The following is a 26,522-nucleotide window of genomic DNA, read 5'->3' as shown; positions in this document are numbered from 1 at the left end:
TAAAATATAAAAATAATAGTAATAAGCAATGCTTACTCAGTTGGGAGTTTCTCTAACCGACAACCATCACTTATGAGCTAGTGATGATACAACGAAGCGATGTCGTTGCCACATCCATCCAATACCTTGCCAGGGTAAAGGACATCACCATCTTGGATCCACTCATCAAAGTTCTCTTTTTGGGACTTAAGAGGCATAGCCTCCATCCTATGCTGGCTACGTAGTTCTGGGGTTTGAGTCAATTAAACTCTTATCCAACTCGGTGCTCAATACTACTCCCAAAATATGTGCTCATATTAAACTCATCATCTAGTCTCATTGGACTTTAATTTAAATCATCAAACTCATCTCATTTCATGTTCATCAATCATTATACTTCCAAAAACATCATTTACATCTCATCAAAACATCTTACTCAAAATATCATTTTTCTCAAATTCATTCAAATTCATTCAAATTCAACTCTTTTGGTCTTTCAAAACTCAATAAAATACATATATAGTATTAATTCATATAACTTTCTTTTTATCAATGAAAATAATAAAAAGCCAACATCTTTACTCAAAACATGTGTAAAAATATTCATGAACATCAAATCAATTTGGATTCATGGGAAAGTAGCCATGAACAAAAATTCCAATAATATGAGAGATAAGAATAATTATAATATTAATGCATAAATATATCAAACTCAATAGAAGAAGAATTATTTAATTTAGAATTCAAGATTTGGATAAAACTCAACTATAACTCAATTATAATGAATTTAAATATTGGGCGCATGGACGAACTCAATCCAATGCTATGAAAGCCTTACATACCTTAAATCCGAAGGTTTACTCCGAATTTGAACACTCTTGGACCCCTAGCCTTTTCTTCTCGCCGGAGCGTTTGTGTACTACCCGGAGTATAAAAATAACCGGAGTAGTATTTTTATACTACTAAAACTAAAACTATATTTGAGAAGAAGTATATAGAGAGAAGAAATGCTTAAGAAAGCTTGATGAATATAATGAGGAAATAAGGTGGGTATTTATAGGTGGGAAAGAGAGACCTAACAATAAATAAAATAATTATAAAGAAAAATCTAAAAATTTAATGGAATATATTGATGTCATGGATGATGTTAAATGGAGGACAATTTATGTCATGCATGATGTCAAATGTATCTAGATGTTTCCATGGTAGGTAAGATGAGTTCTTTTTAACAGAATACTCTTTTTCGAAGCTACGTTTGAATAAGATAAATTCCTTATTAGGATTAGGTTTCTTCATAAGAATTGTAGATATGGAAGTCTAGTTTCATATCGTTCAAGAATCAACCAATTTGGAGCAACCTACAGTGAGATATGAATTTTCTTCTATCAATACTCAATTCCGTCACAGCACTATATCTTGCAAAGATTAATTTATTTGACCTATGTATACTCCGAATTTGAAGTTATGTTCTTCATGAAAGTTGTAGGTAAGGATGTTTTGATTACCCAGAAATTTGAATCACCTAATTTGGACCAACCTATGAAAAGTTATGCCCAAAATACAGAGGCTATATTATTTTCGTCGAGAATTGAAATACCGACATACAACATTTTAGGGGTTGTTACAACTTGCTCCATGTTTTTTGAGTACAGGGCATATTCAGCTGATTGCGGAGAGACCTCGCTTAGGAGATCATTAGTCTTCAGAGTTTGAGGGTGAGCCAGTTCTTTCAAGCTACCATGAACTCTTCCACATTCTAGTCTTTCTTCCAGGAAGATGACTCTTGAACATTGTTACTTTATTCATTGTTGGGGTTTCACCCCCATTCTTAGATGGATGTTTATTTAGAGTTTGGTACTTTGATTTTTAGTTCCTAGGATAATTTTTCTGCACGTTTGGGTTGCTGATTAGATTCTTGCTGAGTTTATGGAAACTCAGTCCTATTTCTCTATTTAAGTTGATTCCGCATCTTTAAATTTTTTATATCATATAAATGTTGTTGGTTTAGGCTGTAATAATGGTTCTCCAATGGAAGGTTAGTGTGGGTGCCAGTCACGATGGGTCAGAGTCGTGAAAGTGGGGAAACCAAATGAAGGGAAAATGAAAAGTCATTTCTCCTTCATTGGTAGAAGAAATGAAATGTTGTGGCCTTATATAAGGAAACACTTCCTTTAACTCTTAAAGGGTTAAGTAAAGTATGCCCCCTCATGTCGTCGTCGTCACTCGCTTCGCTCGGCTCGGGTTCGGCTTCGGCTTTGGATATGATTTATTGACAATTTATTTTAGCCAAAATCTATTTATTAATCTCATTAATTGATTTCATTTTTCTGAATATTAATTCAGCATTAATTTGGAATTATTTATTAATTAATTAATTCATAGATTAATTTGAATTAGTTAATTTGCGAATTAATTTGAATTAATTAATCAGTGGATTAATTATATTCACGCAATCGAATTAACTAAATTAATTCGCGCATTTGAACTTCATTCGGAAAGGACCTGTTCCTTCTGAACAAATATCTCTTTTCCCAAAAGACACCATGTTTGTTCTGAACAGATGAGACTGTTCTGAACAGAGAGTTTGAACTCTTTGTTGGCTATAAATAGAGAGACTTCCTCTCAATTTTTGACATCGAAATTTCTCCCTCTTCTACATGTATTTTCTTACAAACAAAGTTGTGTCTTTTTGTGATTTAATTCCTGACTTTTGAGTTCCCTGGAATTATCGAAGTTTAAGGTACCACTACTTCTTTCATAGTTTATTCATTCTATCTTGGGAGGAAATATACCATAAGCTCGGGTAAAGTGAGGAGATTAAATTTCTTAAGGACACATAGTGAATTATGTGGTCTCAGATACTTTTTTTTTCATCTTTATTATTTCTAGTTTGCTAACTTTGATACAGAAACAACAGAAGGTGCCACCAAAATTTAAGGATAAGTTCTACAAAGCGGTGGTTAGATCAACTATGTTCTATGGAGAGGAGTGTTGGCCAATAAAACTCTCATGTTCAAAAAATAAAAGTTACGGAGATAAGGATGTTGAAATTGATTTGTGATTAGGAGAAATAAGATTAGGAATGAAGATATACGAGACAAGGTAGATGTTGAATCGATAGAGGACAAGATGATATAGGAAACGAGGCTAAGATAGTTCTGGCATTTGAAGAGGAGATGCACAGATGTCCCAGTGCGGAAGTGAGATAGGTAGGCTATGGATAATTTTTTGAGAGGTAGAAGTAGGCCGAAGGAGTACTTTTGGGAGGTGATTAGACATGATATGACCAAATTTCAGCTTACCGAGAATATGACCTTAGATAAGAGGTTATGTAGGACATGAATTGGAATAGGAGGTTAAGGAGGTCATGAATTAGAATAAGAGGTTAATTAGATTATTGAACGTTGTCTCGCTTATTCTTCTATACCATTAGCCGTTCTATGGTCAAACTTAAAGTCTTCGGCTTGAGCATACATCCTAACGACCCAATCTCACAATATGTATGAATTAAACTCAGTATAATTCAAGACATTTTACTCAAATATCAAAATCAGATAAGATTAAAACTTAATCCCACAACAAATTTTAACAGATATTCATGCCAAGTTCATTATAAACTAAAGCCAAAACCTTGAACAAAATTAACTCATATTATTATAGAGTGGACCTTTGTAGTTTGTATATATGACTTTGAATCCTGTCCACTGCACCCCCTTTTTTTTCTGAAAAAAAATATTACCCAAGTATTGTTATATTTGCCTATTTTGTCAAAAAATGTCAAAAAAATGGATCTTTATGAGAACGTACGTAAAAAATGTCAGCGTGTTGTAATTTGCCTATTTTGTTGAGCATTTATTTCTCTGATTACAATCTTGTGTTACAATGCATATTTACTGTAATGTCTAGAACTTTACACAATATTGATAATAAACAGGTTTAAAAACGATGGCATGGATAATGAAAATTCATATAGTCAAACAAAGCTTGCTTGAGATTAACACATAGTAAATAGTGTTATTATTGTTGTAATAGGATGAGTTTATTATAAGTACATTATTTCAAGTTATAAATTAAAGTACAATATGCATTATACTTAGAGCTAGCAGTTTGCTTCTATCCACTTCTCACTATATCTGTGGGTACTATTCTGGTTGTCCCGCCCATGCTCTTCATATACGGAGTTGAACGTTAAAATGACTTCAATTTTTTATCCCCTGCATGACATAGGTAAAGGTGTTGAGAAAAATTACACAAAGCGCGCACCTTCAGTTTTTACCCACTGCACGACATTGGTAAAAGTGTTGAGAGAAATTACAATTAGGTTTTCCTTCCACAACATGAGTGAGTATTTCATCACATTAGCCTCTTTGCTAATCCCGTGGAAAAATATGAAAGAAAAATTCTTTAAAGCTGCCTACACCATGATGTGTTATAAAGAAAAGGTGATCATACCTGGTACTTGGTAACTTCTTCTCGTGCTTCCTTTGATGACTTGCTTATGGCTGGAAGATCTAATCTTCCGCTTGGGAATGCGATGAGACTTCTTCCACTTGGGAATGCGCTGAGATTTCTTCTTCGTTGTTGAACCAGATTCAATAATATTATAATTCTTACGTGACCTATTACTTGGTTCCACCTTATATCTACAGTGAGAAAGACTTGAAATAGATATCCAAGAATTAGAAGAAAATGTGTAAAATCTCTAGATCCAAATTATAATATCATAGGCAATTTTCTCCAATGGAACTCATAAAGTACTACTTGAAAATTCTCTTATTACTGTTGACAATTATATCACATGTAATATTTCAGAAAATAGTGTAGTTCCTTATCTTTACCATGTTTTTTTTTTCTTTTTAATGATGGTGATGTTCGGTCAGTTTGACTGCATTTCAACTAATTTCACATGGTACCGGCTACCTTCCACCGACACAGGTATTGGCTAACTCTGTCCACCAAGGCTTGACAGATGAGAAGAAATCACCTAATATTTTTTGTCTCCCCTAAGATATGAACCCGAGACTTCATGTCTCTCCATACCATACTTGTTTCTTACTACGAGGAAATGAAAGGCTAGCTACTAGGTATGAAACAAAGTTTGACTATAATAAATCATATAGAGCAGTGAGGAACAAGTCCATCCCATATGATATCATTTGAGCTTTCCCATTTCTAAGATCCTGGATATGGTACTGTGGCATGAACCTGACTGCTTCCGCTTATGTAAAGGTCTGTTCATTTTGTCCAGAAATATCATTTTCGACTTTCTATTGATTGAACCATGGGATGAGGTCTTGTTGACAGACAAAGAAGTTGGAATAAGAATAGGAAAAGAGCAACTTTACTTCATACTTCTACTTATGGTAAGACATAAGATATCCAACAGAACATGCAAGATCTCTTACTAAGCCCATGCCAATCACATTCATAAATCCAAAACTTTGAAACAATATGTAGAATGCAAGATTTGTACAAACTAAAATAAATAAAGTTGAGCATTACCTGTTGTTACCATCTTTCCAGACATGGTTGTACTCCTGAACCAAGATAATTTAAAACACTTCAACAGTGAGGCTTATCAATATCAACGAGAAACGAAATCTAAAAAGGTTATTCTAGTTATATAACAATTCATATGAAACTTAAGTTACCTGGAATCGTTGAGACTTGGCACCCAAAAAAATACAACAGTTTGCAGCTCCACACAGACAACGAACAGTTATACCCCCGTACCACTCAAAATAATAGTTAATTGTCAGCTCCATTCCAACCGATATATCTTGCATTGCAAATATTCCTACCCTTGTTTCCCCTAACACTGTCCATTTCCTCGTTTCACAATTTGGTCGGCTGGAAGAAATTCAGGAACACAAAGTATCAATTCTATCAAGATTTGTATCTTATTTCACTTTTCATCAATTTGACAACCGGCATTTCAGTACTTACCATGCATGATTTATGAATCTTGAAAAATTTCCCTTCCGAGTGGAGTCAATGAAATAATTAGCATCTAGAGAAATTATGTACGTGTCCTTGATTTCTGCATAAATCATATGAAATTATAGTGATCTGTAGATGTACTATTGACAACCATCTCAAATGTCAATAACTTACCATGAGCTTCATAAGCGTGAGACCTTTTCTTTGCTGCTTCAGATGATATCACTTCTCCACAGTATTCAATGATGAACTGTCCGGCCTACTAACGTAAAGAGAGTTCAAACATACATTTTCTGCGCAAAAGCCTCAGTTCTAGAAATCTTTCTTCACGTGAACATCAAAAAATAAAGAAATATCTTATAGTATATACAGAACTACCTTTATATTCTCATCAGCTATAAGGCCCCAACCACGCCCGATAGTCCTGAACAACTTAGTTTTTGCATATTCACGTTTCTGGAATATCTGTTGTAAGTTTAGCAATCGAGAAGACCACTGTAAAAGTATACTTATAAAGAAAAACACCATAGAAACATTTAACTAATTAGGTGAATCATCTAATTTACCTGATTTTTGCAAGTCTCCCCGCACTGGCAGTATCCCGGTGTACATTCAATGTTGGTCAGCATATTCAAGCATCTTTCTCCACACGCACTTTCAGGATCACTAGCATCATACTTGCATTCACAAATAGCAATATCATCTTCTTTCAGTTTCTTATGTCTGTAAGACGACATTAGAACGTTTCAATTAAAACTGACTAACTAAAGCCAAGATCAGTGACAATTGAAAACCATATATCTTTTTCTTTCAGCTGTTTATGAAAGTTTCGTCTAAGAAGGGAAAACAGTAGCAATAACCAACCTCTTTTGGGTAGCTATATTATCCAGATCTTAGATACCCAAACTAACTGTTGGTACATACAATTGCAAATGATGTAACAATAATCCAGAAGTTAACCGGTAGGGAGATTATCGTTGAAAGAAACAAAGAAAGGATTTGAGCTCACTTTCGCCTTAAAAATATATTTTGAGTAATATGAACAAATGGTGTTACTCCTTCCGGAAATTGGACCTTCAAAAAAGAAAAAGGTAGTAATTCACTTTTATATATATATATATATATATATTTAAGAAAACAGGCTGCATTTAACACAAAATTATCCTAGTGAATATACGACTAACAATAAGCAAATCAAATATCATACAACTAATTGATTACATAAACTATGTCACTGATATGTGCATCCATGTTTTGATGGAAGGGAAGGTGAAGTAACTCGATAATAAGGCACAATTGAATGCAGAAACCATACCAGAAAAAAACACAAGGATATTCAATAAGCACACTTTTTCGATAAGTAATTTAATTAATAAAAACAGCAGCACTAAGACAGGGATGGAACTGTATGACTATAGATCTTCCTGATCTTTTTTCTTCTTTTTTTTTTTTTGTGTGTGTGGATGAGTAATACCAATTTCTAGTCTTTGGTAACATTAATAATTGAATAAATCTTCCTTTATCTCTCTTTTTCCCTCGTAATCTTATTGCCTCTTGGAGCATGTAGCTTAAAAATACAATAGTAAATAGGTTTGAGAAATAGTAAAGACGTACCACATTGCTTTTGTCTTCGTCTGAATGCAACATCTATGCAATCGTTGTCGAAAATCTGGAAACTCCAAAAACTCAACAAAATAAAAGGTTTTCATCAGTTTCATATCCAAGTACAAGATTACACACAGAAAAAAAATTAATGGGCATTTTATGCTTCTTGTTCTGAAAATATATGCAAATATGACCGCCCAGTAGAAAATGTTTATTTTTCTTGCTCTTATACATGAATAATAAAACTTAGAAAAGTCTGAATTCCCTTCAACAAAGAATCTGGAACCACAAAAGACCTTGACAACAACGAAATAATTCAAAGGTGAAAATCTCTCAAAACAGAATTACCAATGCACATAAACACCAACATTTTAGATAAAATTACAATTAATCCTTTGCACACAAAAATTCCTAAACCCATATAAATCTTTTTTGTTTTTTTAAGAAAACAAATTTGTCAAAAGCAGTTTCATTTTCAATTTTCCAACATCAGAATTAGTCAGAGATAGAAACACAAAAACATTTTTTAAAAAATAAAAAAATCTATCCACTGGATATACATAAAATGAGAAGAAAAAAAACTAGTTCTAAATACTACACACTGGCTTCATATATAAAAAAAAAATGCAGTCTGATGCACTTAAGCTTTTGCTAATGCAAAAAGTATGGGAAGAAAATTTTTGTTGCCAAAGGTTTAAATGCAATTGGTTTTTGAACTATGTAACGACGAAATTTTAAAGACATGCCAGACACGATGACTTTTTATATTTGACTTAAATTAATTATTGAATTTAACTGTTCTTATTTGATTACTTTATTTTGCATTTAATCAGTAAATAACGTTTTCTGGCAAGGTTGTTGAAATTAATTTCTTTAGACTTGGATAACAACATGCCTCAATCTGTTTTGAATTTTTTTTCTTTTTTTTTAATGCTTAAAACTCAAATCTTCGATCAATCTAACAATCCAATCTCACTACGAGTATGAATCAAACTCATTAATAATTCAAGACATTCCAAGAATACTACACATTTGACTAAAAAATATTATGACTGCGGATTAAAGTACGAAATGACATACGATAATATTTATTATCAAAAGGCAAAAAATACATTATGAAATTGAGATAACTTTTATGAACTAAATAGAAGAAAAAAAAGTATAGAGTGGACCTTTGTATATATTAATTTGAATTTGAATTCTTTTCCAGTCTCTCAGTGTTTGTTTATTTCTTCGTTTTTGTTTTTTTCGTTATCCAGAAACTGCTTATGTTTAATCAATTTATAGACAAAAAAATGGTGATGTGTCAATTGTTAACGTGAATGTTGGGGGAAGTTAAATATACAGTTGCTGTGTTTTTTAAAAGTTAGTTTTCTTTTTGAATTTACTGTGTTTTGTCTTCTTTTTTTTAAATTTTTTTCTTTTAAGGACAAAAGATAAGTACGAAGAGAAAAATAGTAGTTAATTATTTTAAGATTAATGGATTATAGAAAAATTAGAACCTAGACCAAAATAAAAACAGTGTCACAAAAAATTTAAAAATCGCAGACATATTTACTACAATTTAATTATAAGAAAATATATTTTTTTTGGTAAATTTTATTTCTTTTGAAATTTAAACCAAAATTTGCAGTGCTAAAATATTCCTTTTTATTTCTTCCAATTTTCACAAGTCAAATATAAATTAAAATTACAATCAAAATGAAATTATGTAAGAGAAATATTAACACTAAAATGGTGTAATTGTTTTTGTTTTTTTGGTTGAGCTATTATAGAAACTCCCCTTATAGAGTGAATTGTAAAAAGCAATGTGCAGCAGAATTTTATAAAGAAAATGTGCTGATTGATTTCTCTTTATTTCTTATTATTAAAGCCCAGCATATTTTTTGAGATTTTAAATTCTGATTGAAAAAACATATAGATTTTTGTAAACCTCTTGAAAAAGAATTTCTTAATTATAAGAGTGAACCATATTACTTGTAATTAATCTCTCCATTTTATTTTATCTGACATAATAATTTGATTTGACACAAAGTTTAATAATAAAAAAAAAACATTTTTAAATTATAATTTTAAATATGTCATAATATTTGTATTTTTTCTCTCGAATTGATACCACTAGACAGAGAGTCTAGCAACTTTTATTAAAATAAAATTCTCAATAGGGATAAGTACAATGTCACGCCCTGAGCCTATATCTTTGACGTGACCGACACTCAAAAACCATTATTGGTCCCAAGCGAACCCTTGTTATGGCTAACTATAGAACAGATAACTCAATATGACTTACAAAATCTTAAATATATGAGCATTTAAAACATTTAAAGAAAACTTAAAACACTTGTCTGTAAGAAATCAATATAGATACTGAAAGTGTTTCAAAACATCTAAAAAGAAATGTTAAATCGACTCTCTAACTGTGTCCATGAAATCACTACTAAACTGATGGTCGGTGCCGGAACAAGACCTCCAACTACCTCAAAATCCTAATGTCTACTAATATTGAGATAAGCATAATAAATGAATAGATTCCCCCTGAAGTGATCTCAACGAAATGCCTGTTGATGATCCTGAATACCTGTATCTGCATCATGAAAAGATACAACATCGAATGACGTCAGCACATGAAATGTACGGTATGTAATATGGATGAATGAAACAGATAAGTAAACTGAACATAACTTAACTAAAGTAGAAATAAACATGAAATGAAAACCATCCAAGTTGTACAATAAAATATGCAATAGAAACAAACACATTTAAACTAAGATAACTTTACTTTATTGGGGAGTTTATCTAACCGACAACTATCACTATGAGCCTCGTGATGATACAATGCCCTACCCACATTGCTAGAGCCATCCCATACCTTGCCGGGGCATAGGACAAGATGGCTAGGCCGAGTGGACTATTCAGACCTTGGATGATATGTTAAGAGATTGTGTGATCGACTTTAAATGGAATGGAGATGATCATTTTCCTTTTATTGAGTTTCCTTTTAATAACAATTACCACTCCAACATTCATATGGCTCTATTAGAGGCACTTTATAGTAGAAGGTGTAGGTCTCCTATAGGGTGGTTTGAAGTCGGTAAAGTGGCTTTGATAGGGCCTGAATTAGTTCATAAGGATATGGAGAAAATACGAGTTATTAGAGACAGGTTAAAGATAGCCTAAAATAGACAGAAATCATATGTGGGTGTAAGGAGAAGAACGCTTGAATTTATTGTTGACGATTGGGTATATTTGAAAATTTCACCCATGAAAGGGATGATGAAGTTTGGTAAGAAAGGAAAGTCTAGTCTCTGATATGTTGGCCCTCGAAGAATTATAAGGTGTTTATGTAATATGGCTTGTGAGTTGGATTTATCCGCAAAGCTAGCATCAGTGCATCCTGTGTTTCATGCGTCTTTGTTGAAAACATGCATTGGTAATCCAACTACGTTTGTGCCCTTATAGAGTGTTGGTATAAAGGAGTCTCTCTTACAAAGAGGTCCAAGTCAAGATTCTTGACCGTCATGTTTGTAAGTTGAGAAACAATAAAGTCGCTTTAGTGAAGGTTTTTTGGATACATCAACTAGTCGAGAGATCTACTTGGGAAGTAGAAGCAGCTATGATGGCCAAGTACCCTACCTCTTTTCTTCTAGTTTAGTCCTAGTGGCGGTAATAGTTCCTCCTTAGTACCATATTCAGATTCATTTCCTTTCATTTTTCTCATGTCCCAATATGCAGGCATGTCTCATGAAATCAGTCTAGTCTTCATATCTCAATTTGAAGTCAGTCACTCCATAGTTTCCAGTGTTTAGCTTTCAGTTCTGCGTTTGTAGATCTTTTTCTACTCTTTTCAGATTAGTTAGATTTTATTCGAGGAAGAATGTTCCCAAGGTGGAGACACTATAACACCCTAGAAGTTCTAAAGTCTTGATTAGATTATGGGAGTTCAAAATTTAAGTCTGGAATTTTTTTTGGGACTTACAAACGCCATTTATGGGTTGTAAATGGAAGCACAGACCATAGATAGGACACGTAGATCAACTCCAGAGATGGGAAATCAAACATGAGTTCTACGAGTCGTAAATCTATATATGAGTCATAGATAGGCTCGTAGATCATAGTACTACAGCTTAAATTTTTGTCTGATTTTATGGACCAGGTTTATGGCTCGTAGATGCCTCTACGGTCCATAAAAGGTCTCATAAATCAAACTTCAAAGAATTAGAAATTCGGCCTACTTTCTATGAATAGGATCTACGATCCGTAGATCAATCCACAGATCGTAGATTGACTCATGAACCTACTGAAGTTAGTTTTTCTTCAGGATTGTTTTGGTCTTTTCCCACTCTTTTAATTCCTATACTAAGTCGTTTTAGCCTATTCAAAATAGGATTAAAGAGAATTAGTAGATTAAAAACCTCCCTGCTTATGCTTAAGGTTCCTCTCAAGCAAGAGCTAGGGTTTTTCATCTTCAAGTCTTAGTTCAAGAATTCAAGCAAATATCTTCTTTCTAGGTATGTGGGATTTCATCAATGTGTATTCTTTAACCCATTGAGTCCCAAAGTAAACCAAATTTTCAATTATGATCCTGCAGAAGTTAGGATTTTTATGCAAATCATGATTCTCCATTGTTATCTTATTCTCTTTCATGGATAGTTTGTTTACACTATTTCATCTATAAAATCAACACTTTTAAATGTATTTTCATGAACCCTCAGCACACGGATATTACATGTCTTAGATTATCAGTTTTTAGAATTTAAGATTCTTTCAGATAAAGTATCTTTCAATTATTATCAACAACAACCGAGTGAAATCCCACAACATGGAGTCTGGGGAGGGTAGAGTGTACACAGACCTTACTCCTACTAAGGTAGGATGACTGTTTTCGGGAGACCCTCGGATGTCTTTCAATTATTATCAATTTTATCAAAATTCATGAGATACTCAGTTATTATCAGTCTTATCAACATCAGTTAGTATTATCAAGTTTAATTGCTTTATTAATTAATCAACATATTTCTGTTTGGAGTGTTACTTAGCACTGAGCGTGTCACGACCTGAGTCTACACTCTAGCTGAGACACGGTGCTTAGAAATACAAGTGGTCCCAAGCTAACTCTTGACATACATATCAAAGAATACTATATGAAAACTAAAGTGGAAGCTAAAATACATGGTTAACATAATACTAAATAATGAAGTCAAGATAATCTATGTGACAACATTTCTAATTTCTGATCAAAGCCTCTACTAACTGAAAGGAAGAATTAAGTCTTCCGGGACATGGCCCCCAGCTAACATTTTAGTCAAATGACCACAATTAAAGAAACATCTAATGCTGAATACATGAATTCCCCAAAATAGGGAGGACTCACCAAAAATTGACTGGGAATGCTGCAACCTCACTAGCCACGATTTTGAGGATGAGCGGCTAAATATACATCATAAAAGGATGCAACATAGAGAAAAGTATGCATCAATATGTGAACTGTACTGAGTATGGAAGGGACACCAACATACTCATATAAAATAACATATGGAAGAACTATTAGCAAATGTTTCTAAAATCATAATCATAATAAAGGGACTGATGAGGAATAACTGGAGTTCATACATAAGTGTCAGTTCAAAACCTTCTCTCAAAGCATATATACATATAGATGAGTTTAAAACAATATCCTTGCATAATGATATACGTAAAATATCATACTTAAAATGACCATAATAAGTGAAGAGCATATCATGAAGAGTGCATAAAACTGAGAAGTTTCTTACAACTGACATACACCATGTGAGCTCGTGGTGTGCAATAGTTAACCCAGTTGGGATGGCTTCCCTATACCGTGTGGGGGGTATAGAACTATATCTTATCTAGATGGATCCACTAGTTTGTGCCTCTTCGGCCATATGAAGTTTACCGACAAAGCGGTACACTCAAGTCCTACATTGGCGTATAGTTATGGGACTTTAGTCTTTCTAAAACTCGTGTCCTCTTGGTGCTAAATAGTCCTTCCAATACATAAAATACATATTAATTCTCATAAGTATAAAAGTTGTTCATATATTTGAATCATATGTGAGACTAAGCTCAAAATTCATATCTTAAAATAGCTTGAATTTAGGCTATAATTCACATCATGTAAAATTTCATGATTAATAATCACAAGATTTATGGAACCATAGAAATCATGTTAATTCACTACAATAAGACTTCTAAAATCAAAAAAGAAATAATGAAAATATGAGTTAATGAAGAAAGATCATAATTTCATAAAAACCCTAACTATACTTCATAAAATCTTGCAAATAATATAAAAACAATTATTTAGGCATGAGGGTGAAACGATATCCTCATTAAAGTCTTACATACCTTAGTGAAGAAGCTTGATGGAGAACCTTGTAAGATAAACCCTATCCTTGGTATTTTCTTGAAGTTCTTGAGCGTAGAAATTTAGGAGTGAATGAGAAAGTTTAATAATGAAAAACTGAATTTCTACATGTTTAAGGCCATTTAGATAACTCCCCAAAGGTTTTAGGATTAAAATACCCTCATAGAAACCCATAATCAACCAAATTTACCATTTTGTCATCATTTGAGTGATGGACCATCACTTGGGTGATAGTGTCACGACCCAACTAGGGCCGCGACGGGTACTCGATAGTGTTATTTCGAGCACCTACTATAACGTATCCTATTCTTACTACTGAGTGGGCCGAATAAGCGATACCATTGTTAATAGCATAATTATAACCATATGTCAACAGACTTTGCTAACATATTACACAGTGATGAACAAAGTTGCAAAACATCTAGCTGTACATATCTGTCTACGAGCCTCTAAACAAGATACATGTACCCACAAGGAGGGCCGGTTTCTGCCGTGCCCAATTATATACACAAAAGTAGCACCAATAAAGTGAAGCTCCGAAACAACTGGAGCACTCTCGGTGTACTGCTGGTGGAGCTCCTAAGGACCGAACTCGTCTACCTGCCTACCTACGTGGCATGAAGCGGAGCGTCCACAAGAAGGGACATTAGTACGAGTAATGTACCGAGTATGTACCGCATGAAAATCAGCATAATAGAGAACATAAGGTATGAGCAACCATATCATAGAATCATAGAACATATAGTGAGATAAGAGAGTAACCTGTACATATGAGTGCCCTTTTAGGCCGGATGCCATGCATGCTTGTCTCTACTTTAAAAACATTTCTTTTTCATATACATAGAAAATAGAACATGTCATAGCGCCCACATATGTCCCGCGTCCGGGCATCCTGCATCCGGGATGAAAATTACGCCAACTGACTAGGTGGCAATGCGTCTATAGTGCAACATATGGCCCTTCCCTATATCCCCCATATACATTTACATATACATATGTCATATAAACATCATGCATGAGAGCGCAACGAAAGTTGTGTATCTATCGGAGTGATGGAAGGTCGGTAACCTCCGATTATATTATGGACTAACCATGGTCGCTTTGTCTCTCCTTGAAGGAACACTTATTCTAACATGAGACTATCAACGAAGGATAATCTTAAGAGAATGTAGAATAAAGTCATAATCTCATAAGGTGCCAAACCACTTACATATGCACATAGAAAAAATTGTTAAGACCGGTGGTTACGTACATGTATCGACACATGAAGGCTCAGAAACAAGTTTCGGGTTCTACGAAAAGGTAATTTCATTAAAATCATACATATATATGTACATCATTTACTCGTTTTACAAAGATCATGCCAAAGAAGTAAGGGTAAGCCTTACATACCTTGTCCGCTTCCTTAATCAATCCCACTTAACTCTTGGCCTTCCCAAAATCTATAACAATGTTAACGAATGCAAACATTAGCTGTAGCTATCCAAGAATCTCATCCTAAACTAACATTTTATCTATCGAAATAAAGGCAACACTTCTCCTGTAAATACACCATCCCCGAGAATCTAACTCGGTCAATTTTATCAACAACAATCCGAGAATTTAACTCGGTTAAATTACCAACAACAATACCAATCAATGTACTACTTCCTCCAAGACCTTCCAACTCCAATAAGAACAATAACAATCTAATCCCTTTTTTTCAAATTCAATTACGACAACCCAATAATTTACACACTAACAACATTATCTTCCATACATGTAACATTATATTCAATTTACATAACTTCTAAAGTAAGTCTCCAACTACTACAACTTTACTAAGACCATTAAGCTTTTATTAGCAACATAGAGTCCATAACAACAACTAAAACACTAAATAAAATCAATTCACCCTAACTTGTCAAATCACCCCCATATTCGACCACAACAACTAAATGCATATTTTTATGAATTTTCCATCCATTTCTATACTTTACAACAACCAACATACTACATAAAATTAATTCATTCTTTCTACACAACATCACACATGCACGGCCACACACCAACACACATATTTTCATATACTTCATCCATTTGTTTACTCTACAACATATACCAACCATCCATAACATATAAAAGAAGATTGAAACCTTACCTTTTCCACTTAGTTCTTCAACTTAGCTAGAGTTGTGCCTTGCAAGAATGAATGGTTTTCTTGTTCCAACAACCACTCTATGTTAATTAGGGCCTTCAACTTGGTTGGAATGCTAGAAGAAATAATTTTTTTGGAACAAGATTTCAAGGGATAAAAATCCCTAGCTATGGCCAAATTTTCTCTTTTTTTTCCTTCTTTCTTTCTCCAAATTTCTTGAAACTTCTAGGAATTGAAAGACAAGATGACTAATAAGTCCTCTTTTGGACTTCTTTTTTTAAAAAAATCCATATGGGCTTTGGACCATCACTATGGATGGCCACCTAGGCCCAAGTGATCAAGTCCATTCTTTTTTTCTTTTTTTTTTGCACTTCATGAAAATTTTATTTTTCAATTTCCAAATTTGCCCCTTTTCTTCCTCCATATTTTCATGAGTCATAATGTGAATTTCCCTTTTTGCCCCTAGCCATTCTTGATATTTCCACTTCATAATTTTCATAAACAACTTGTGTGCTAAACAAAATAAAAATATGGCCTTATTTTTAACTTCCCGCGGTTTTTCTTGAATTATCCGAAATTACCAAAATGCGGGATATAACATCCTTCCCCCCTTCGAGGATGAATGTTCTAAAGGGGGGAGGATGTTGTATCCCGCATTTTGGTAATTTTGGATAATTCAAGAAAAAACGCGGGAAGTTAAAAACAAGGCCATATTTTTATTTTGTTTAGCACACAAGTTGTTTATGAAAATTATGAAGTGGAAATATCAAGAATGGCTAGGGGCAAAAAGGGAAATTCACAGTATGACTCATGAAAATATGGAGGAAGATAAGGGGCAAATTTGGAAATTGGAAAATAAAATTTTCATGAAGTGCAAAAAAAAAAGAATGGACTTGATCACTTGGGCCTAGGTGGACATCCATAGTGATGGGCCAAAGCCCATATGGATTTATTTTTTAAAAATTCCAAAAAATGACTTATTAGTCATCTTTTCTTTCAATTCCTAGAAGTTTCAAGAAATTTGGAGAAAGAAAGAAGGAAAAAAAAGAGAAAATTTGGCCATAGCTAGGGATTTTTATCCCTTGAAATCTTGTTCCAAAAAAATTATTTCTTCTAGCATTCCAACCAAGTTGAAGGCCCTAATTAACATAGAGTGGTTGTTGGAACAAGAAAACCATTCATTCTTGCAAGGCACAACTCTAGCTAAGTTGAAGAACTAAGTGGAAAAGCTAAGGTTTCAATCTTCTTTTATATGTTATGGATGGTTGGTATATGTTGTAGAGTAAACAAATGGATGAAGTATATGAAAATATGTGTGTTGGTGTGTGGCCGTGCATGTGTGATGTTGTGTAGAAAGAATGAATTAATTTTATGTAGTATGTTGGTTGTTGTAAAGTATAGAAATGGATGGAAAATTCATAAAAATATGCATTTAGTTGTTGTGGTCGAATATGGGGGTGATTTGACAAGTTAGGGTGAATTGATTTTATTTAGTGTTTTAGTTGTTGTTATGGACTCTATGTTGCTAATAAAAGCTTAATGGTCTTAGTAAAGTTGTAGTAGTTGGAGACTTATTTTAGAAGTTATGTAAATTGAATATAATGTTACATGTATGGAAGATAATATTGTTAGTGTGTAAATTATTGGGTTGTCGTAATTGAATTTGAAAAAAAGGGATTAGATTGTTATTGTTCTTATTGGAGTTGGAAGGTCTTGGAGGAAGTAGTACATTGATTGGTATTGTTGTTGGTAATTTAACCGAATTAAATTCTCGGATTGTTGTTGATAAAATTGACCGAGTTAGATTCTCGGGGATGGTGTATTTACAGGAGAAGTGCTGCCTTTATTTCGATAGATAAAATGTTAGTTTAGGATGAGATTCTTGGATAGCTACAGCTAATGTTTGCATTCGTTAACATTGTTATAGATTTTGGGAAGGCCAAGAGTTAAGTGGGATTGATTAAGGAAGCGGACAAGGTATGTAAGGCTTACCCTTACTTCTTTGGCATGATCTTTGTAAAATGAGTAAATGATGTACATGTATATGTATGATTTTAATGAAATTACCTTTTTGTAGAACCCGAAACTTGTTTCTGAGCCTTCATGTGTCGATCCATGTACGTAACCACCGGTCTTAACAATTTTTTCTATGTGCATATGTAAGTGGTTTGGCACCTTATGAGATTATGACTTTATTCTACATTCTCTTAAGATTATCCTTCGTTGATAGTCTCATGTTATAATAATTGTTCCTTCAAGAAGAGACAAAGCGACCATGGTTAGTCCATAATATAATCGGAGGTTACCGACCTTCCATCACTCCGATAGATACACGACTTTCGTTGCGCTCTCATGCATGTTATTTATATGACATATGTATATGTAAATGTATATGGGGGATATGGGGAAGGGCCATATGTTGCACTATAGATGCATTGCCACCTGGTAAGTTGGCGTAATTTTCATCCCGGATGCGGGATGCCCGGACGCGGGATGCCCGGACGCGGGACATATGTGGGCGCTATGACATGTTCTATTTTCTATGTATATGAAAAAGAAATGTTTTTAAAGTAGAGACAAGCATGCATGGCATCCGGCCTAAAAGGGCACTCATATGTACAAGTTACTCTCTTATCTCACTATATGTTCTATGATTCTATGATATGGTTGTTCATACCTTATGTTCTCTATTATGCTGATTTTCATGCCTTACATACTCGGTACATTACTCGTACTAATGTCCCTTCTTGTGGACGCTGCGCTTCATGCCACGCAGGTAGGCAGGCAGACGAGTTTAGTCCTTAGGAGCTCCACCAGCAATACACCGAGAGCGCTCCAGTTGTTTCGGAGCTTCACTTTATTGGTGCTACTTTTGTGTATATAATTGGGCACAGCAGAAACCGGCCCTCCTTGTAGTTACATGTATCTTGTTTAGAGGCTCGTAGACAGATATGTACAGCTAGATGTTTTGCAACTTTGTTCATCACTGTGTAATATGTTAGTAAAGTCTGTTGACACATGGTTGTAATTATTCTATTAACAATGGTATCGTTTATTCGGCCTACTCAGTAGTAAGAATAGGATACATTATAGTAGGTGCTTAGAATAACATTATAGGGTATCCATCACGACCCTAGTTGGTTCGTGACAGATAGGCCATCACCCAGACCATCAAAACTGACAAAAAATATGAGCATTCTACCCAAGTATGATGGCTAGGTCTGACGGACCGTCACATGTCTGATGAATTATCAGATTTCCCATCGAAACTAATAGCTTGCAACATCTCTAGAAAAATAATAATAACCTTTTACTCCAAACTTGGATTGATGTAAACTTGGTAGCATTGGAAATAAGACTGAAAGATATTTAATTTGATAGGTCATGGGACACCTAACTGTTTGTATGCTGAGAGATATGGTCATTTGAAGTTGACCCTTATTTGAACTCTTGCGAAAACTTAGCCGATAGCAAAGTTATGAACTCAACTTAGTGCTAGATGTCTCTTATGACCGTAGACCACATCCTATATACTTCCTACACTTGGTACTAGACTTTAACACACATGAACAAATAGTACATCACCCAGTCTAAGCTTATGCACTTACGATGAATAGTTCAGATTCTTAGGGTAGAACTTGTGGGGTGTTACAGAGCGGACCTAGGGATGAAGGTTCACCCGTCAGTTAGGATTGAGACCTTTAGTAGCAATTCCTAAATCCCAGAATTATCTGCCACTATAGGTAATTAAGGGTCACTTTCTAGATCAGGACTGACACCTTAATTAGTCCTTTATGGACATTAGCATTGTTATACCCCAGAAATGTTTAGGCTAAGACTCGAGCCATTCTTATTATTTGTATAGGACTGAGCCCGATATATATTTTAGGATCAATTCCTAAGTATTTAAAGTGTATTATAGGTGAATTAGGGTCCTAAGGAACCTCTAGTACTAAGTCAAGTTCAAAGATCCTTTACCAATTGAGTTTTCGTATAAGATCTTATAAGAGTCAACTTTAAACGATCATAACTCTCAAAGTATTAAGAGTTAGGTATCCCATGACCTATAAAATTGAAGCTCTTTGAGTCGTCTTTCTAACTCCACCAAGGTTTTCTCATTGTGAATTTAGATTAAAAAGTTATGACTATTTTATCGGAGACTAGTACTGCAGTAGTTTGGGGCCTTAGGCGGCGCGCCACCAGTGCACCCGAAACAAGATGTAGTAGTTTAGGGCCTGGGGCGGCGTGTCACCAGTGCGTCCGACCTCGTTTTTCAGATATTTTCTTAAGGAAGGGCATTCTAGATTTTTCCCACCTTTATCACACTTAATCTAAGCCATTTTAGGACTAAAATTCGTCCCTTATCAATATCCTAAAGGTATTTTCTCTCATTTAACAATTAGAAATTGAGAGAAGAGAATTAGAGAGAAGAAATAAAGCTAGGATTCAAGATTTTCAAGCCATTCCTTCAAGTCTCGATCATCCCATCGATTTCCAGGTATGTATGGCTATTCATAGCATTGGATTGAGTTCGTACACTTGCCCTACATTTAAATTCTATCATTAAAGAGTTGAGTTGAGTTTTAGCCCTAGTTTCTTGAGTTTCGAATGAGTAATTTATTCACTCATTGAGTTCTATATAATAATTATGTATTCTACACCTTGAATTCTTGAGATTGTTGTTCATGATTTCATTCTCATGAACCCTAGTTGGGTTGATGATCATTATATTAACATGTATTTATTTTGAGTTGATGAGAATGATTTTCATGCATTAAATGAAGTATGATTTAAATTGAATCTATGCATAGTTATTGAGTTTTGAAAGAGCATGAGCATGGAGTTTAAATGAGTTTGAGAAGTCTATTAGTTATTATTTTGAGCATGAATTTGAGAAGTCTCTTATTATTTTGAGCATGAGTTTGAAAAGTCTCTTAGTTATTATTTTGAGCATGAGTATTTTGAGTATAATTGGGTTGAGAGTTATTTTATTAAAATATCTATTTTGAGATTGAGTTAAGAAGTTAAATTATATTTTTATTTTAAATGCATTCACTGAGTTGAGATTATACCTATTTTAAAGAGAAGGAATGAGTTGAGTTTTGAGCTAAAGTCCAAAAGAGATTAAATGAGTTAATGGAGTATTTTATTCACTATATGAGCATAATAAAGTAGTTTTAGAGTAGTATTGAGAACTGATTTGGGTAAAAGTAGAGGAAAGTCAAGCTCCATAAACTACGTAGCCAGCGTAGGATAGACGCTATGCCTCTCTATGTCCCAAAATGATGGACTTTGATTGATTTTGGATCCAATGAGTTTGAGCGTCCTTTACCTCGATAAGGTATTGGATGGCTGTGGTAATGACAATTCTTAACGGTTTATTATCACTAGCTCATAAGTGATGGTTGTCGATTAGAGAAACTCTCCAAAAGAAAAATATTATACTTTTAGATATTGAGTTGTTTCTCTTATTGCATATCATTTAAAGCATTGTATTATTTTACTTCATATTTTATTGAGCTGAGTCATTTCAGAGTGAGATCCTTGAGTTGTGTTGCATGACGTTGAGTATTGTTGATTGTGTTAATTTCCAGCTATTTTACATACTCATACATTCCATGTACTGATGCCATTTTCCCTGCATCATTTTATGATACAGACACAGGTATTAGAGATCATCAACAGGCGTATCATTGATAATCTACTTTTTTAGTTTTGGTGAGACCTTTTTGCATTCGAATGAGCTCTTTTCTTTCCAGTCATTCCTTTATTATTTAGTAGTTCTTTGAGGTAGCCGTGGATTTGTCTAGACACCTTCTTATGAGTCAGTTAGAGGCTTCATAGACAGAGTAGAGTTGAGTAGAAGGATTCTTTTAGAGTCTAATGTTTTAAACCATAGTTTTATTATTGAGTTTATGACGTTGAATTACATTATACTTTGAGTATTTTTAATCTATTATTTATTTATTGATGATGATATTTCTAAATGACCACTTGAGTTAATTATCTATCAAGTCGAGTCTTCCACTGAGTGATTGAATGAGTGATCAGACGAAGTGGTTCAATTGGGAACCAATAATGGTCTTTGAGTATCGGCCATGCCTAGAGTACCCTCTCGGGGCGTGACAAACTTGGTATCAGAGTATAAAGTTCAAGAGTCGTAGGGTGTCTATGAAGTCGTGTCTATTAGAATCTTGCTTCTGGGTGTGTCGTGCACTACACTTATAATTAGGAGGCTATAGGACCTTAGGAATTGTTTCACTTTTTTCATATTCCAAGTTCATGCGATAGAGTTTAACTCTATAAAAGTTCCTTTCTAATTCTTGTATTGCTCAAATCCGTTAGACTACCCTTTATCCTCAAGGTGGTTGAAATAGTAAAACTTAGATTCTTATTGATGAGTTACTTACAGATAAAGTATTCATAAAGTAAAAAGATGACACAAGGCTCGAGAGGAGCTGATTAGTGTGCTTAAGTCTATTGATTAGGAACAAAAGCACTTTTATACACTTGAATCGTGCATTGAGCCAAAGAAAGATGTACTCTTAGACTCTCTTCCTTAAACCTTGCTTCAAATGTTATCTTTCAGAGGAAGTTATGTCCCAAATTTGCTTAGTGTTACTGCCCGAGAGAATGTGGTTTGAGTTATTATGAGCTATAATTGGTAGAGTTATCCTAGAGCTAGCAAGATGGAGTTAGGGGAGTAGAAACCAAATAGTGATAAGGATTGTTGGTTGAGGTATGTAACTAGAGTTAGTATCTATAAGGTAAGCAATGGGGTTAGAAGTTAAGTACCTTTGACTTTGACTAAAGAGTAGTAAGTATCATCTAACTTTCATGATAGGAGGTAGAGGAAGAATTGTTAGTTAAGGTGAGTTAGAGTATACTTGAACTAAGTGAGGAGTTTTATGTTGAGGTGTTTTGTGTTAGTAAAGACCTAGTAAACGTGTTGAACATATGGGAGGAGTAGTAATGAGATGATAGATCTAAACTAGGGTTATGATTTTGAAGAGAGAGCCCCATGTTATTTAGAGGGGTATGAATATAACTAGGCAATAAGGTGTAATGAATAGGTAAATAGTACTTTGGTTATGAAATAAGATGAGGAGATAAATTGTAATTAGATAGATAGTGAGACAAGGATCGATTACTTTTCATGAGGTCTTAGTAGGAGAGTGTTTCTTAATTTCACCTAGTAGTTGTAAGTTGTTATAGTATGCAAGCAGTGTATGATGTGTGTGTTAGTACTAGACTCTAAGGTTGAATTGAGATGAGTGATGTGAAGAAAGAGGGGATAGAATTATTAGTGTAATAGTTCTAGTTTTAAGATTTGATTTAGTAGGCTTGACATGGAGTATGCGAGAGATTAAGATATTAACTTGCGTGGAGTGTGTGTTACGAATAGGAGGTATGTGACCCTTAGATGTAAATAGTGAATTGAGGCTAAGTCATTTGGTAAGAAGAGGCCTAAGATGTGTATCCGATGTAATATAAAGTTATATGAGGCTCTAATTTTATGAGTTGCTTTGGGTGATTGGTTAGTATCCTTTATCTGCTAATGTGGATAAGGATGGATGTGAGTTTTTCTTTCTACTTAGTATACATAAGAATTGGGTCTAAGGGAGTTGTATATAGATAATGATGAGTCTCCTGTCATAGTTCAAGTTCCCTTCAACTGTGTTAAGAATATGTGAACCTAGAAGATAAGTGTTAGCAGGCTAAAGAGAAGAGGTTAGATCATAAGAGTTAGAGAAAGTGGATGTGTACACCAATAAGAGCAACAAGTATAGAAAGATGCCAAAAGGATAGAAGAAAGTTAAGGGAAGTATCTTAGAATGAGGCCCTAGTAGCAGTTTGGTATCTTCAGATATAGTCTAACCGGAGATTTAAGTGTTCTTGTGAATAGTGATACTCTTCCGTGTGCAGTAGTGTGCTTATAGCTAAGTATAGTGTAAGAACCCAAAAAATGTGTAAGGTCCTAAACCAAGGATCAAAGGATGAATTCTCAGAATGTGCGAAAAAATTTAAACTAGGAGCTGACCATGGAAGCCATCACGGGCCATAATAAGAACTACAGACCGTGGTAGAAATTCAGAGACTCAAACTTGCAAAGAAGGAAACATGATGGAGGATTACTGACCATGGTGAGAACCACGGGCCGTGAACCCTCCGTGGTGACCCTTCCCCAAGACCCTCAGAAAATTCCCCAAGGCGAGGCCCACAGACGACCACCACTGATTGTGGAACCCTCCACTGAACGTGGTGTGTTTTTGTGGTGGACACTCTGTGAGTCCACCTGCAAGAACTACACCACGGCCACCTTTCAAGGCCCATCGTGAAGGGGTTCCGTGGTGAAAGTTCAGAGACTCTCTTGTACGCTTTTCCATAATATATTTCCAAGTCCCTTACCACGGGACCCCACCACGGACTGTGAAGGGTCCTTGTGAAGCCTATTCCGGCTAGATTTTTAAAGGGATATTTTGGTATTTTCCTGCGTTTTAAATCAAAGTAGAGTCATTTTGAGGGAAAAATTCTTCCATCTAAAGACCCTAAACACTTTCAAGACCTCATTTTTCACACTTAGACTCAAGACACTCAAATCCTCTCATCTTAAACTCTCCCAAGAATTTCAATGTAAGATTAGGGTTTCATCTTAAGGCCTCTCCAAGTCTCCATTCCTTCTCAAGTCTTCATTAGAGATTTTTTCCCCAAGGTATGTGGGTTTTTATCCATGAATTCTTCCACCCATAGAGACCAAATGATTTCCTACTTGATATTTCAATTTTCAAATGATGAATTCTCATACAATTTAACATGATGACTCTTAATGCATAGATTATGATATATATTAAGTTTATTTACATGTATTGTTGTATATTGGCTCTCAATCTCATGAAATGAATGATTTGTTAAAGTGCCTATATGAAGGCTTAAAAATGGTTTCGAAGTGTATATGGTGGGTTTCTTTACGAAGTGTAATTTGATGCATTTCCATCACTCTCATGCGTGGAAGAATTCTTTAAATTCATTTTGAAGGTTTTTATGAAATGAACCCACCTACTTTACTTATGTTAAAGTAAAGTTGAAATGAAACCTTCTGACTCCAAATAAAAGTTATGAAGTAAATATTTATGATAAGGAAGTCTTATGATGACATGATTGAATGATGAAAGGTCTTCTTAGCCAAAGCAAGGTTTCAAAGTGAAAGGACAATTCTCGCATTGAATCAAAGAAATATTTTAATGAGCTATTCCACCAAATGATGATTTGATGATTAAGTTATACAATGCTTATGTTATTATGATATCTAAATGTATTTCGTGGGATTAACCTAGCACCGATGTAGCATGTAGATGGGGACTCGACCTAAGGGGTCCTTAAGTAAAGTCTCATGTTGCAATAATTGTGCACCAACATAGGAACCCTTATAGGCTATTTAGGCTAGTGGATCCATGATTGGCCATTAAAGTTAACATTAAAGAAATGTTTAAAGTCGATGGAGTTCTACTCGGAAAATAGTATTCCCGTGCCAATATAAGGGGTTATGTTGGATTCCATATAATAGCTCGCATAGTTTTAAATATCGATTACGGTCATCTCCCACAAAATGAATATTTTAAGGTTTCATATGATGATTTCTCATGCATGCATTCACTTATGCATATTGCTTATAAATGTCTTAATATTCTTTGTTATATAGCATGCTCCCACACTTAGTATATTCAAAGTACTAATGCATACTTTTGCCTACATGATATCACCATATAGGGACCGGTGTTGCTCAACACTCTTCTCCCCGTGGCTAAGTTTGATCATTGAAGGATACCACTATTGGTGAGTTCCCATGATCCGAAAACAACACTCTTATCTTTTAGCTTATGTTATGTATAGACTCTTGAGTTACTTTTAGTACTTTTGACTTATATCTTGAGGGTGAGCTAGGAATATATCTTAGCCCCCGCCAAGTCTTAAATATAGAAGGTATGGTTGGGAAAAAATATATGATGTTTAATATGACTTTGAATCTCATTCTATGTGGATGCCCTTAGTCCCGTTATCCCTTATATTTTGATTTGTTTGATTGTTATTACCAATGAAAAGCTTAATGAAATCCTAAGAGGCTTAGATGAGGGTTCTTCCTTTAAATTCATGTTATGCCCTAGAGTGTCCTAATCCTTCCTCTAACTAACGAACCATTTTGTGTTCTCTAGATAATGCCTCAAGGAAAAATACCTCTAAGAGGAAGGGTTGATGATGAGGACCAAGCTTCTCTGGTTCCCAACGCCCTATATCATGAAAAAGGGGTAACTCATGCAAAATTTTGGAATATCATCACATTGTTATCTCAAGCCATAGCCACCCAAGGGAATCAATATGTTCGTCCTCCTCAAGCATAAAATCAGGCTTCTAGGATTAAGGATTTTCAAAGAAAGAATCCACCCGAGTTCAATGGTTCTAAAATAGATGAAGACCCTA

General features: G+C 34.4%; 1 protein-coding gene across 1 annotated transcript; it reads right to left on the bottom strand.

Annotated features, from left to right (window-relative positions):
• Positions 1 to 4,014: 4,014 nt before the first annotated feature.
• LOC129891336 (histone-lysine N-methyltransferase ASHH1-like) lies at positions 4,015 to 7,641 on the bottom strand. Its single transcript, XM_055966654.1, has 10 exons — positions 7,534 to 7,641; positions 6,929 to 6,993; positions 6,486 to 6,642; positions 6,298 to 6,384; positions 6,094 to 6,178; positions 5,926 to 6,019; positions 5,631 to 5,829; positions 5,482 to 5,516; positions 4,432 to 4,637; positions 4,015 to 4,193 (listed from the first exon to the last, which is right to left on the bottom strand). Exons 1-10 carry the CDS (start codon positions 7,564 to 7,566, stop codon positions 4,168 to 4,170), a joined length of 987 nt encoding a protein of 328 aa, XP_055822629.1. The 5' UTR covers positions 7,567 to 7,641; the 3' UTR covers positions 4,015 to 4,167.
• Positions 7,642 to 26,522: the final 18,881 nt, after the last annotated feature.

This window comes from Solanum dulcamara, chromosome 6 (genome assembly GCF_947179165.1).
Source record: "Solanum dulcamara chromosome 6, daSolDulc1.2, whole genome shotgun sequence".
Classification (NCBI taxonomy): domain Eukaryota; kingdom Viridiplantae; phylum Streptophyta; class Magnoliopsida; order Solanales; family Solanaceae; genus Solanum; species Solanum dulcamara.
This window is presented reverse-complemented; position numbering and strand designations above follow the sequence as displayed.

Coding starts and splice junctions, on each gene's coding strand:
- LOC129891336 (XM_055966654.1), bottom strand. CDS start 7,566: ATGTTGCATTCAGACGAAGACAAAAGCAATGTG. Junction 6,643..6,928: donor AATATATTTTTAAGGCGAAA/GTGAGCTCAAAT, acceptor GTCGTCTTACAG/ACATAAGAAACTGAAAGAAG. Junction 4,638..5,481: donor TGGAAAGATGGTAACAACAG/GTAATGCTCAAC, acceptor ATCTATTTCAAG/TCTTTCTCACTGTAGATATA.